Raw genomic sequence first — 15961 nt, 5'->3', positions numbered from 1 at the left:
AGGAATTCTGGCAGCTGTCAAATGCTTGTTTTCCTATGTAACACAATGAAATTGCTCTCCAAGTGGTGAAACAGGTGTGACATTTTTCCAGTCTCAACTTCCTTATTTAGACAGCAAGGAAACTAGAAACTATCAGCTAGGAGATAAATCTTGGAACATCATCTTGAGAGATATTAACTAATATGAATGAGCAACTGGCTTTAGCTTTCCATAGATAAACACACACACCAAAAAATCAATAAAAAAGCTTTGCATTTACCTACTTGAAGGTAAGCCCTGATACAAGCATATTTACCACTGAAAAGTATCAACGTTCAAGTCAATTAATCTTTATTCAAAGTAAAATTAAGCACACAACAGTGAGATAGGAACACTAAATATTTGTCATGATTTGTCAGGACATCAAAGGTAGTACTTCAATCTACCAAACTTAATATCACTCTAAGGTTTAGCATTTATAAGCCTATTGTAGAGGTTTATTGAGAACAATTTTCTAAAAATATCATAGTGGAGTCTATGCCTTAGAAAATATATTTTTAGAAATGATCCATTGTATAGCTAACTACATATTGATGTTTACATTTAAGAACAGAAAAGAACTCTTAGAAACCTGTTTTTTAACATTACTTGACATCACACAGAAGTGCTACCCCACGCAGTACCCAGTGCTCTGGAGGCTGAAGGGTTTTAAGATCCAAAGCAGCAATGTAATTCTTATCTGTTCGTATGGTCTTTTTGTAGACTGGACATGAATACAGACGTGGGCCTTTTGAAGCTGAGAAGACAGAAGAGACATAAAAACAATGAAACTAGGTTGACAAACCAGACCCCTAAGGGACTGGGCATAAGGGAAATGAAAAATTGAATCGAAGTTCAGTAGCACACAGCCCTCTATCACCACCAAAGACGACTCTTACTTGATTCTCACACTGTTCACTACTGTGTTATTGCCAGCTGAAGGCCACATGTGTTACTGTCAGCTGAAGGCCACATATGGCTTGAAATTCCTGTAGGTTTAAGATTTAACATCAACACCTACAAACTGAATGTAGCAAGAAATGTAAATGGACACTCTAGCGTGATTAGCTTTATTATCTAAATGTAAATTATTGAATCTGCCCACTGAACATTACTTCTTGTCAATACATTATTTGTGTATCAAAATAAAAAAAATGCCCTATTTTGAACAACCTATTTTGAAATGTATTTAGTATTTCAGAGTGTAAAATGTCAAATTCTTCACTGCAGAATTAGAACAGTAGTCTAGTCATGCTTAATACTTGAGTGTTCATTATTTAGCATCTTGGCTGATTTTCATGCCATTTATAGAAGATCAGCTACACAAAATCTTGGCAAAATAGCACGTAAGCAGGCTTTGCTTTTGGAGGTGGAATGCTTTTCAACAGAAATTTTCAATTTTACGTTCAACAGTGGATAGTCCTATCTCATTTTACATCCCTATTCAACAGCATTTCCTATTCTCTATGCAAAAAACCCTCACATTAACTGAAATTATACATTTTCACAAAACAGAACTGTCCTTCAGCCCCCTAAGCTTCCTTCCCATTCTTACAGCCCTCTTCTGCCTCAAAGACAAAACATCTTCTACCACGTCACTCCATCTCTTGCTTGTTTCTGTTAGCTCAAGCATGGCCTTGTCCAGAAAAAAAAAAAGCATTTTTATAAATATACATGTTACATATATACCATGTTATCTATAAATACCTTATATAAGAAGATATACATGTTTTTATATAGATACATTGTGTATACATACTTATATAAAAGTTTTATATATATATAAATTACATTGGTGTGTAGGATGTGGGAAAGAGGTTATTTGGGTTTAGGTTACAGAGGTTATGTATATAAATGTTATCTTCTCAATCTAGGGCACATACTGTCAATGGAAGACTGAATGCAAGCATGTTTGTCAGAGGAGGCAGAGAACAGCTCATCTGTAATGGGTTTAAAAAGTTAAACAGCATTAAGACCAGAAGGTAGAGACCTATCTGACTATTAGGGGGAAAAGTGCCTATTATCAATTTTATATGGAAGACTGGGAAGTCTCCCCATTGAAAAAGATTCAGTATGTATACAATAGATAGCAATAACCTCATGAAATCCCTAAGGCCCAAAAGACTTTCATGTAGTTGAATAAAATGTTACATTGAATTCTATCAAAATAACATCCTTTACAATACAGTTACTTACTGTTATTCTCTGCATATATCCTTATAACCGGCATCATCTCGAAGAGCACCTTGGGCTTAGATTCAGTCAGTCTCATGTTTCTTCTGTCCCAACCAGCTCCTTCCAAATACAGCCCATACACATAGACACCTTCCAAAGGAGGGCTTGTGATATCATCCTTCATCCATTTAGTGACCTCATTGCACAGCACTACATTGTCAAGAGCCCATCCTTTGTTAGCCCTTGTTATTTCCTGCCCAAAATAGGCAAAAGTATGGAGGTTACCATTTTTACATGTGCACAGAGCCATTTTTTCCAAGCATTTATTAGAAACATATATGTACAGTCACAACTGATCCTCTTTAATACAAAAAAATTATTTTTTTTATGATATCCATGTTTGACTTTTCTCTAAGCTAGTGATGGCATGGTACCACAAGAAAGCTTTCAGTACTTTATCCACTATATTTTATTTTCAATCTTTCTATTATATACTTGGTATGGTCTTAAGATATTGTAACACAACCACTGAATGCCAATGGTAACTGGCTCTGGCAAATATGAAGATTTCACAGTTTTCATGAGACAAGAAAACATTAGCTGCATCTGCTAAGCAAAACAGTTCCAATGACAAAAGCAAAATGTATAAGTTGCTGTATATTTTCTGGAGTTACCTTCCTTTTCCTGTACCTATACTTTTCATTAACTGTATTCTTAATATGAGTAAGAGCTCACTCAGCTCTAAAGCTACATAAAGAGACTGCAAAAACCCAGAGAACACTTGGAGATAGACATGCTTAAGATTGAACATGTACTTCAAATTTAGTCAATTAGTTAGTGCACTGGACAACAGTGCTTTATCTTGTCCAATCCCTTACTATCCCATGCTATTAAGTTATGACAGACCTAAGTTTTATCCTGGTCTTGTAAATGATTTCCAAGATCTTTGTTTGAAGTAATTGGAATTAATGTTTTTCTCAGACTGTCGTTAATTAGCTGCTTTAAAAGAGCAAAAGAGTTATAGTTCAGTGATCATTCTGGCTCTTCACTTTTCTCATTTCTATTTGTTCCACCATATAGCAAAGCACAGAAAGTCACTTTGGTTTTTACTTGGGACATTAGGTTGTTATGTACCCACATTCTCTTTTTAGGGAACCAGAAAAGTTCTGTAGATTCCAACTGTTTCAGATCCTGCTACTAAACCCTTTCCACAAGCTTGGGTCCAAAGGAAAATTCCAGTTTAGGACAGTTCACTCAAAAGAAATATCTTGTTATATAATTCCAAGGCTATATGCCTGCAAATTTAGTAGATCACCGCTTAGAATTTCAGTTTGATAGCCAAAGATTACACTACCCAGACCTCAGAGCAAGAGCAGATATTTTCCTTCTCTGCAAATCTTCATTCTCTCCTCCACAAGTTAGCTTTTATCTGAGGTCCCATTGCATTTCCACCTGAGTATTCTTTCCCAGTTTTACAGATTCCAGACAATTATTGTCTCCAATGTGTCCCTTTATGCCGATGCACATAGGTATTTATTGCCTCCTTTTAAAGTAAAAAGTAGTTCACTTGTCAAATGCAACTAGCATGCTGAACAACCAACAAAATCGCCAAGTTGACAGAGACACATACATTAAAAAAATGTACCAAACTTCATGCTTAGTACACATTAATAAATCAAACGCCTTCCCACTTCACAAAAAGAGACTGAATCAGCTACTGAACTGGAAAAGCATAATTTAAGACTAATTCTGAATAGCTGTTCTGGCAAGTCTCCACCCAGGTAAGTACTGAACACGGAGCAAAAAAAGGAAAATAAATTCATGGGCTTAACACCTCTTCTCAGGGGTATCTCAGTGAGACATTACTTCTCCAGTCTGCCTTAATAATGTTGTAAGGTAGCCCCACATACATGGGGCTTGGATCAAAGTAGGAAATATATTTTAACACATTAGTGGTTTATGTACTGAAAAAGCATGTGCAGAGGAAGAACGCTTCACTCAGGAAATGTCAGACAGTTATGCAGTCACATATCTTCCCTGCTGACATGATGGATCCATGTATATAACTCAGCCTTCATCACACAATATATATTTTTTTTAAAAAGTATATCAAAGAATAAGCAGAGTGAGACTTTAAACACAATTTACCTGCCTCATTGCAGTTAAAAATCCTTGAGGATTAAAAAACCCTGTCATCCAGAAGCAGTTTGGTCGGCTTTCAAAAATCCAATTGTAAAATTGGTGGTTTCTTTCTAGAAGCTCAGTAAACCAGAAACCAAGTGTACTGGAAGCCCAAGATGCCTAAAAATAGCAAACGGCGTGTTCATTTTTTAATTTTATTCAACAGTTTTAAAATATCATATTCATGTCAAGAAAAGGTAATTCCTCACAAGGTAGAAAACTACATAATATTAGCAAAGCATATTTAAAGCTCATTTTTCATATCTTAATTTTTAACCTGATAGGTAAATGTTGCATCCCACTGAAACCTGAAGCAAATTCTTACTCTGTTTAAATTCACACCTACCATTCCATTTAGGCATGCTTAATGCTCCCTGTGGTAATTGTCCGCTTTATGACTTTTTTTGCAAAATTAGATAGCTGCATGAACTAGGAAGAAATATTGTCTACACGTCTTTCTAAAGCCAAGGTCAATGCATCAAGATAACAGGATCTCTGCCAAAACTATTCTGCTTTTTCTGAAAAAAGCCAAGGAAAATTGAGCTTGGACTATGTGAAGATTTATGATGATTTTTCTCTTTGAATAGCTGTATCATACTTGTGCTGCAAAGCATCTGCTTTGGTCTAGGCTTTGTACCAAGAGAACACTGTCAATAAAAACAAAACAAGCAAACTAAAACGCTGAAAAAACCCTCCCCATTTTTCTTTCCGTCAGTTGTCATAAACAGCTCTAGTTGTCCCTGTCCTGGTTTTGGCTGGAATAGAGTTAATTTTCTTCCTAGTAGCTGGCATAGTGCTGTGTTTTGGATTTAGGATGAGAAGAATGTTGATATCACACTGATGTTTTAGCTGTTGCTAAGTACTGCTCATGCTAGTCAAGGACTTTTCAGCTTCCCATGCTCTGCCAGGTGCACAAGAAGCTGGGAGGGGGCACAGCCAGAATAGTTGATCCAAACTGACCAAAGGGCTATTCCATATCATATGATGTCATGCTCAGTATATTAACTGGGGGGAGTTTCCTGGGTGGCAGCAATTGCTGCTCGGGGACTGGATGGGTGTCTGCTGGCAGGTGGTGAGCGGTTGCATCACTTGTTTTTTCGTGGGTTTTGGTCCTCCTCTTGTTGTTTTCCTTTTCACCTTTTTATTATTATTATTATTATAGTATTTCATTTATTAAACTGTTCTTACCTCAACCCATGACTTTTCTTACTTTTACCTTCTGAGTCTCTCCCCCACCCCACCAGGGGCAGGGAGGGTGAGCAAGTGGCTGCATTGTGCTTAGTTGCCAACCGGGTTTAAACCACGACAGTCCCTGAAAACAATTTCTATGGGGAGAGGCTGAGAGCTGGAGAAGAGAAGGCTCAGAAAAGATATTATCAATGTTTATACCTCATGTGCAGAGAATGGAAGAAGATGGAGTCAGATCCTTGTCAGTGATAGGAGAAGAGGCAATGGGCACAAGACGAAATGTAGGAAATTCCATTTAAATTTAAGGGGGTTTTTGTTTGGTTGGTTTGTGGTGGTTTGATTGTTTTTTACTGTGAGGGTGATCACACACTAGAACAGGTTGCCCAGAGAGATTGTGGACTCTTGATTCCAGAGAGTCCTGGGAAACCTGCTCTAATTGACCCTGCTTTCAAAAGTGGTGTTAAATTAGACTATTTCCAGAGGTCGCTTCCAACCTTTACTATTCTGTGATTCTACAACTACAGGTCTTAAAGAATAACAACAGTGTAGTCCACTAGTGTGGGTCCTATTTTATAAACTCCATCATCACATTTAAAATTATTCTCTTATGCTTAGCTTTTTATCCTGCCAATATGCAACAGGCTGTTAAAGTGGGAAATACCAGCATCTTCCACATTCATTTCTATTTTTATAAATGAAAGACGGCTTGTTTTGACTGTGTTTATTTTAGCCCAAAATCTGCTCCAGCAGTTGCACAGTCCTGGTTAACACTTGTGTTTGAAAAAGGTATTTACTGTATGCCTAACAGTTTAATCTATGTCTAGAGAAATAATGGTTTTTTTTCCCTAAAAAAAAAGTGACGTACACCTACTTTTTTCCAGCTAGCAGGAATCCTTCCATCATACATGCAGTCCAAAGCATCCCTCAGATTTTCACTCATAACAATTGTCCCATCAATGGCAAGTTTTAGGTCAGTCAGAGTGCTTCTCACTAATGAAATAACTGTCTGCATTCGTGCAATCTCCTGTCGCAAAAATATGTTCATAGGCTGAAAAGGTCCCATATGCTTTAGTTTCTCTTTTACCTGTAGGTAGAAAACCAAAGATCCTTCAACAGAAATAAAAAACAAAGGTGGCTTTATGTCATGGTTAGACCCTAACACAATTTTTAAGACATAATACTTCTATTCAGGAAGTTAAATGTTCAGTTTGCTATCTTCCTTGAATCCTCTTCACGACAGAAATACAGGATTTGTTCCAAGACAAATCTATTATGTTGAGGATGGCTATGTTTTTAGCCTAACTCATGATTTAGTCTTTATATCATTCTATGAGCTAACATCATTTAAACAGCATGTAGGCCATATCCCATTTCAAGGATTTCAGCTTTAATTCCAACAGACAGTTCCCAAGGTTGACTTTGCACAACCCAATCAAGAGTGATTGCCCCAGTCACTTTACCTCAGCATAGTAGCGCTATTTATCAGAAATGCCTGGGAACTATCACAATGCCAGGCAGTCTTGTATTCGAATAAAACTTGCTGATATGTTTTTAATCACAAGTGTAAAGTTAACAAATGAACAACAACTGTATGGACATAACTAGAAATTTTATAGTCAATAAGGTCCTACTGGGAGATAGGTGAAAAAATTATATATACCATGTATTGAATCCTACACAGGCTAACAGCCCTGTTCTTAGTAATATGTGTAATCTTTCTAAGTTTATCAGTATTTTGCTACACAAAAAAGAAATTTAAATAGTTTTCACCACGTGAAAAAGTATAGTGCTTCACATTCACTTTTATTAATACAAACTAAATTTCAATTTGTCATTTCTGATCAGAGCTGATCTGCCCAAAAAGAGCTCTTGTAAACTTAACAGGACTAACTGTACCTATACAATGACACTATATAATCTATGTCTTTATTAAGCCACATATCTATTCCTGGAGATGTCAAGCAGAATTTGAAGAGAGTTGGACTAACAACTACCGGGAGATTTAGTCCATCACTAAAGCAGCACCCTTCTGAGAAACTCAACAAATTGCAATCCTTTGCAGATCTCAGACGTCTGGTTCAGCCTTTTTGAAAGTCATAAAGCTCAGGCTTCTAGAAAGACAGTAGGTCAGAAACTTGAGCAAGTACAAACATTTTGAAGACTGCTAGATAATCAGTATTCCAAATTCAGATATATTAACTCATCTGCTCAGATAAAATACATTATGATAACTATGCCATTTGAGGGAAGATTACATAATACAAAATGGGCTACAGAAAACATGAAACAACAGATGTAAGACATGGGTACCTGAAGAGAGTCTATACTCAAGAGCATACCCCACATAAGGGAAACTTATTACTGTGTAAAAACGGAAGAGAGGACATTAGATTGTACAAGTCTCCTTGCTCCTTCTCCTCAGCATCCTGACAGGAGAATTTTGGCATTCATAAGCCACCTCGCCTTGTATCAGGCCCTCATGCTAACCTCCATTAAAGAGTAAGTAAAATGGCAGAAGACTAAGGATAAGAGATTTCACTCTCCTCAAGAAGGAGATGGCAGGCAAATTATCTAATTAATAAAACATCTTACTGCCTAGATGAGCAGGTGGCTACTTTGGGAGTCTGTTAAAGCACATAGGTGTGAACTTTTTTCTGATGACACATTGGGGTGATTCACGTCCATTTCATAACGGAAGTGTTGTAAATGCTTTATTACTGACATAACCAAATCTTACTTGCTTTTAAGCTTTCACAAATGTAATGAAACACAAAAGTTCAGCATCCCTGATACAGGAAATATAGGAAACTGAACTATTTTACAAGCATTTTCTTCTCATGTATTTGAAGTTCATAACCATAACTGTAATGTCAGCATCCTAAAATTCTGGGGCTCTAAAGGACAACTAAGAACTATGGAAAGACCCAGAAACAACACAAATTGTCCAAACACTCAATTAAACTGTAGTCTCCAGGATGGGGATACAGAATACAGTCAATTGGAGTGTCCATGTATCTAGTCATCAGTAAATGCTTCCTAACTGTAAGAACCCTGAGAGACATTCCATCTTCTACATAAACAGAAGAAAAGCTGCTATTTCAGAAAAGAAATGGCTGTTAGGCAGCAGGTGTCCATTACAAATATAATTACATGGGCTATTATGTGTTAATATGGATCCCGAGATACTAACACTAGGCTTCAATCAATGAAAGCTATCACTTGACAAGCTTTTCAGCATTCACTTCACTGAAGAAGAAAGCAACCTAAAAATATTTTCAGGATGCAAGCTGAATCCCAAAGCAATACATATGTTAAAGCTGTAATACTTCTAGAAGCATGAATACACTTCCAACACCACAGTGTGACACTACAGTGTCAAGAAGCTTAGCTTAAAAACTGATGACCCTACCTCCCCCATAGTGCAAATGACAACTTAAGCATTAAGTGGCTTAATATTTTGAAAAAGCTCTTACAAAAGTACTTCAGTGCACATTCAGTGGCTTCATTATAAATGTTAAGAGTCTGGTCAGACTTCTTTAAAATATGGTTTTGAAGTATTGCCTGTATGAATGAATTCAGACATGCTTTTAGAAAAAGTAATATCATTACTTTTTTTTTTTTTAATCCACACAAAGCAAGATGGAGCAAATGTTTTTGACAGAATTTCATTAACTCACTTCAAATGGTATATAATCAGCAGGAAGCTTTTCCAGCATATCATCAGCCAGTCTGGCTACAACTGCCTCTCGGGTTTCACCTCCTCCACCAGAGCTATCTTTAGGCTGAATACTGAGGATGATGTCCAATATATCTTTTGAAAGTTTACTTTGGTAAGTGATATCCGCATTAGGGTGCAGACCAAACACCTCTGGTGTGTCATAAGCAGGAAGACTCTACATAGTAAAATATAAAAAGAGCACAACTGGAGATGGGTTTATAAGCTAATTATTTAAAAAAAAAAACAGACAAACAACAAACTCGCAACAAAACCAAATAACAACCACAAAAAATACCTGCCTTAGGTTATAAAGTAAGAGGCTAGATCAAACATTCTTAGGGCAAATAACTTGCTGTGATCTATTTGTCATGTCACAGCCCAAATCACACCAAGGATAACAACAAATTTGGTTTTAACCTCTATACACTATTTTAAGAGTCATCTTGTACTTTCATGTATCTACACTTTTTATTTCTGTGAGGTTGTACTGAATATATGGACTCCATTCTGTGCCCTCTTTGATAACTGTATGCCTTCAGGTATGTCCCTCAAGCAAACCACTTAAAAAAAAAAAAGGTTACTGTCATAACAATGATGATAACATTGATGACAACAATTAGTTGTCACTTATGCAGACTGCTAGAAAGCAATAAAGGCTCTGTAAATAAAAGGCAAAATACAGGTAGTCAGAAGAAAAGACAAAGGAAAAGACAAGACTCAGGAACTTGTGAGAACCAAATGAATTGGGTTTTTTTGTGTTGAAAAGCTTTCATTTACCAACCTGTATGTACTGAAGGTATTGATCCACCATAGTACATTTGGGTATACTGTATCCTTTGTAGAAGCTGAATTCCTGACTGAATGTATTTTCACTGAACCAAACCTTTACAAAGGTGTTCATGAGTCTTTTGTCATAGTCATCTGTCACACGGCCACCATACTGGATCTCACCTATCATGTAACAAAGAGTACTCCAGGAGATCCCCTAAAACCAAGCAGAAAGCACTGACTTTAGCTAATCCTCTTCTCACCTATTTACATCTCCCTTAGTAAGAACAGCTGATATACCAAGTCCTGCATCTCTGTCCCTTTTGAAAGTTATTTTCTTACGACACTTTTTTCCTATAATCCTGCATTCCCAGAACACCTTCAAGGATTTCTCAAAATAGAATTCATTGACAACTAATTCAAGAGGCTATTCTGGCATTTGGGCAAAAGGGATACAGCTACATTCCAATCACACTTTCAACTTCACTTAAAATGCCAATCACAAAGTGATCTGCCACAGACCTCTACATGACAATTTACCATATGAAAGTGAGGAATGTAAGAGGAATTCTTACATAGTCATTTACAGCAACTTTCCATCTCTTTATGCTGCCAAGATAGGCTGGAGGAGCCAAATCTTATTATTTTTACTCAAAAATTATTTAAACAAAAGAATATTTAAAATACATTGGTCCACTTTTAACTACCTAGCTTAATTAGCATTGGAAAGAAGATCTATACTTCTAAGGTTTATATTTCTGAAATTTTCAGGGGTGACAGCTGGGAGGGATTTTTTCTTTTTTTAATGTACAGGTTAATAAAGAAATTGAACACAGGATTAAAAGTTTAATTTAAGCCTGCTGCTCTACAGACATGCATACTTGGAATGTTGAACGTTTGTAGAAAGAAACAAAAGAATAATTTAAAATCATGTTTGTGTTTCAGTTATTTGGAACCATGTATGTACAATTCCACTACTAGAAAGATCCATCACCCTGATCCACCTTCCCCATAAAAACATTAATTACCTTCTTGGTATCCATGCCATCCAAGTGGTTTTGAATGAACTGCACAGTAGCATTGAAATCAGCTTGATTAAACTCATAGGGTATATTCCAACCCAGAGATCCAAACTTGCGTCTTTCTTGAACAGTGGAGTGTAGAAAGGCTACAGCATACAACATTGGTTTCCATTGTACCATGTCACTGACATCTAGTAAATCCTGGCTGACACCTATTGATTGTAAGTGGGCTTTATAAGAAACGCAGTATTTTTCAAAACCACTTCAAATCAGTACTAAAACATTACTCCTAGAGATATTCAGTTGGATTTCTGCCTCTTCCAAGAGTAAATTATTGTCCTACAAAGCGTTCTATGCTGGAGACAGTTTATAGCATGTTATTAAGTTGCTCAAATTAAAAGAGTAAACTTCAGAAAAAAAAACCACAACACAATTTACTAATAGCTGAATTCACATTAAGTTGCTTTCTGTACCGACTCTGACTACAGACCTTTATTTTATGCAATGTAAAGAGCACTTAATAGCCAACAAAGATTAACATGTCGCTTTTCTACCGGAAGACATAAGAAGATTAAAAATTTAAACACTTTGAACAGAGATACTAGAAGCCAACATTTGAGAAAAGAAAAAGCATTTCCTGTTTTGCTGTCCGATTAGTTCTGGCAACAGAATTTCAGGAGGTTTTCTCTTCATTTTAATTTTCACAACTTTTAGTTCAAATCAAGGATCAAGATGTGTCCTGGCATCGTTGTGATCAGTTCCTCACACTAGCTTACACCTACTATCAGTGGCTACAGTGTGACCACATGATAACACCAGGTTCCAAAAATGAGCAAAATTTAACTTTAAATCATTACCAAACTAGCACTCACCACTATATGTTCTCTTTAGTCCAGCTCTGAGCCCTTGTGGCGGTTCATTGGTAAACTTAATAGACATTTGAAGAAGGGTGATGGGGAAATGTTTGTGAATTTCAGTTGTCATCCACAGTCGAAAGCTTTCATGGACAGTCTCTGTCTCTATTACAGTGTCCATCAACTCATCCAAAAAGTCAAGTCCAAGGTGGCAGTTTTGCAGAAGTGCCCAACCTCCCTAGTTTAAAAACAACAGAATACAAAGTTATCAACATTGTTTACAAACTGAAATCACTAAAATCACTCTGTTTATGCTGTAGGTTAGGAACAAAGCCAATGCATCTAAGCTATAGCAAAATATAGCATTTTTAAGTGCTTATGAGGGCTGTCAAAGGAAGAAATCCTCCACAGTCAATTTTGCACCAATAGCTCACCAAATAAAAACCAAGGCCTTAATCATTTGTTTTCATGTACATTTCATGTACAAAAAGAGACCAGTATCCATAGTAATGGGACACATGCAATTAACAAAGCTTTTTTTTCTCCAAGAGAAAGCTCATGTGAGCTAAGCTGTGGGCTGTTCCTTCTTGGAGGCATTGTTAGCTTGTTTGGTTTTATCATCTAAACAAGTGGTCCTTACTTGTCCAATCTGGTCTTCTCAGGTAGTCCCCACCTTTTCCATTCCAGTACATTTAAAACATATCTGGACATGACTGAAGTGCTGATAAACACTGATAAATCTTGACTTTCTAGGTAAACCCATGATTTCATTGATCCTAGATAAGGGAACTCAGAAGTAGCTCCATAGAGCAAACTGCTAAACTTTGCTCCTCACAAGGGTCACAGGCTTGGGAAAAAACCAAATATACATACTTAATTAACCTATTGCTATCATATCAATAAATATCAAACCTTTTCATATGAATTACCATACTTCATATAGACATCTCACGTACCTCTTCATTAAGAGGGTATGTGATACAGAGAGGGAAAGTGACTGCATTTCTCTTAATGAAACAAAAAGGAGTTCCTCTTCCCTATCTTTTGAATGAGTTTCTTCTCATCTGTTCTGCTAATTAGCTCTTAATATAAAGTTGTCAGATGAGAATCTGAGGCAAAAGTCAGAGGAAAACTGGTTATACAGACAGGGAAGAAGCTCATAACACAGGAGTGCAAGAAATTTAATCTGTTTACATCAGCAGGCATAGCAGTACCACCACCTGATGGGCAGAGCATGCTATATTGGAACAAATCAGCTTTTCTTTCTCATGCAGGAAATTTTGTTATTTAATTCTTGAATGTTTCACTTGCAAAATGCCTGTGCTATCAGATTGTCCATCCCAATTCAAAATCCAGACTACAGCAATACAAAATATTTTGCTACACAGCCTTGTTTTTCTCAAGGTTATGTAACTATCACTAGTATATTTGGAATTAATCTTCTTCATTTAACAAAGTATGTTTGTATTACTAAAAACACAAAACTAAAACAATGTTGTGAAATGCTTACTGAAGAATATTTAATATTTGTGCATTCCAAATGATTCAGCTATGTTCATCGGTCAACAACCTACAACAAAAACTCTATTTTATATGAAAACTGCTGATGCCTGCACAGCATCAAAAAGCTTATTATGGCCAATTAAATGACTGTGAAAAGACAATTCTATTGCTTCGGACACTTATTTATACAAATAAATATAAATTTTTGCATCAGCACTAACTACCCACCAAACAACTTTATTTCATGACAAGATTTTAATTTCTAAGTGTTTAATACAGATACAAAAACCAATCAGATTTTTGACCCTTACACGAGCCATTGTCTGCTGTAGAAGTTTACGAGCATGGATATCTTGCCCCTGGCCCATGGAAACACAACGCGTCTCTGTCTTCAGTCTCTTTCCCAAAGCAATAATGGAGTCTGTAGGATCCGAGCCCATGGAAAGAAAGCATATGAGAGGAGTACGTGGATCTGACTCTTCCCATGTCTTCTCTAAGTCCAAGATGGCTCCCTCTACATATTTCTCACCCATAGCATCAATGATGTATTTTCTTGCCTATATTAAAAAGGGTAAATTTAACCTGTGACGTAACCATTTAATATTGTTTTCTTCCCAGTGTGAATAAAACCAATAAGTAAACTGAAGAGCAAAGGCTGCTATAAATTTATATCAGAAAAACAAATATGCAATAAATTTATTTTTACGTGTTAACATATCATACTGTCTTTGATTCTTTCTTACAGACTTATAATACCAATTAAGACTTAAAAAATAATTATTTTATTATATATATATGCATGTATTGTTATATATATTACCTATAATTACAGTATAATAAAAATAATAACCTTATTAAAGCTTTAGAAAGGTTTTAATAATTTAAAGATACTGTCTCCATTAGATAACATAACTCCTAACCTTAAAATCTAGCTTTCCTTTCCAAATCCTAGAGAAAAAAGAAGGAAAGAAGATATGCTTCAAAGGTGTTAGGTCTTTCCCACCTTCATGCTTAAACAAATAATGAATTAGTAGTAGTAATTATGAAAATAACTGTCAATAAGTAGAAGATCCAGAGGAACAGCTAAAGACCATCTCTGTTGTCCCTTATTTATTTATTCCAAAAATTGTTAGATTACTGTTCCTTTTTACTAAGAAATAGAAAAGGCTCTTTCAAACAGTCCAAGATATCTTTCTTCTATTCTTTCTCACTACATTGCTTTTGTCTTAGACCATTCTTCCCCTTAATACCTCTGGGTTACTTCTCGGAAACCAAAGATATTCAGCATTTAGCATTTGATAATATAAAGTTTTCATAAAACCATCATAAGATGAAAGTGTATCTTGCCCCCTATTAACAGAACTGAGGAACTAATTTTGCATGATCAGACACATACCACACATCTGAGAGATTCATTATACAGTACCATTTAACCTTCTATTGACCACAGTTACACCAATAATCGCTGAGAATTTCTCTGAATCCAGTCACAATGTCTAAAGTTTTACACCCATAAAATAAGTATCACACTTTCAGTGATGCATTCTGACTTCAGTAAATTGCCAACTATTGCTCTGAAATTCTCAGAATTGCATAATTTTTATTCTTTTGCAATGGAGAAGAAAATAAAGATTAAAAATAGGCTTCTAGAATTTGATTTTTCTTAAGAATACATCTAACCATTTAATAAACTTTAATTTGTATTTCTCTCCTTTCTAAATAGATGGCAATAAAATAAAAATAAAAATTTTGAACAGATCTTAATATAGATTTTTCTAGGGTGGGTCTAATTCTTCCATGCAAGAAATGGTTCCTCAATTAAATTGTTTTCATGTTTTGTTTTCTCTCAGCCAACTGAGTTCATGAAGGCCTAACATGAGGACACTTCTGCAATTCCAGTGAGTAATATCAGCAAGGACAGTCAAAAATACCTTCTGAACTGATAAAGAAGAACTGGATAAACACATACGTTTCCAGATGAAATCCTATCTCCATAGTAAAATCATCGGCTAATATTCGTTCAATATATTGGAATAATTTTGCTAACACTGCCCTTGTAACAAATGCATATATTGTCTGAAAAGAATTTCAGAAAATGCAATGTAAAGGTCCATTACAAAAAAGAGCTTAGCATTAAATAAAAAAGTACTGAACTGCAATCCTGTAACTATTACTCTAATGACACCTAAATAGCCCATGTTGGCTATATAAATGTACCTGAGCTATGGTCCTGTCAGGACACCAAGATCTGATGAGAAGAAGATGTCTGAAGCAATCCAGGGATTCACCATAGCCACTAGGAACCAGTTCTTCTTCAGGATTCTCACTATCAAACCAGATTTTCCACTGTTTCTCTGCTCTGGAAATCTGCAGTTATACCATCAAAGGAGTAAATCTCACTAAACAGACAAGTCACATTTCAACTGCCACTAGATCACAAACTTTTTATGAGGGTCAGAGACATGTAATCCACACACAGGCATTTGTGTAGCAACGTTAGTACACAGATTTAGTAAGGCTATTAAAAAAAGAGA

General features: G+C 35.9%; 1 protein-coding gene across 1 annotated transcript in view; it reads right to left on the bottom strand.

Annotated features, from left to right (window-relative positions):
- Nucleotides 1-623: 623 nt before the first annotated feature.
- Nucleotides 624-15961, bottom strand: part of DNAH5 (dynein axonemal heavy chain 5) — a 136608-nt gene continuing 121270 nt past the window's right edge. The window contains 10 exon segments of the mRNA XM_075705164.1: nucleotides 624-775; nucleotides 2215-2446; nucleotides 4342-4494; nucleotides 6434-6646; nucleotides 9240-9455; nucleotides 10062-10265; nucleotides 11077-11282; nucleotides 11943-12162; nucleotides 13739-13984; nucleotides 15645-15794. Of these exon segments, the coding sequence (XP_075561279.1) occupies nucleotides 624-775; nucleotides 2215-2446; nucleotides 4342-4494; nucleotides 6434-6646; nucleotides 9240-9455; nucleotides 10062-10265; nucleotides 11077-11282; nucleotides 11943-12162; nucleotides 13739-13984; nucleotides 15645-15794 (1992 nt within the window).

This window comes from Pelecanus crispus, chromosome 2, assembly GCF_030463565.1.
Source record: "Pelecanus crispus isolate bPelCri1 chromosome 2, bPelCri1.pri, whole genome shotgun sequence".
NCBI classification, from domain to species: domain Eukaryota; kingdom Metazoa; phylum Chordata; class Aves; order Pelecaniformes; family Pelecanidae; genus Pelecanus; species Pelecanus crispus.
This window is presented reverse-complemented; position numbering and strand designations above follow the sequence as displayed.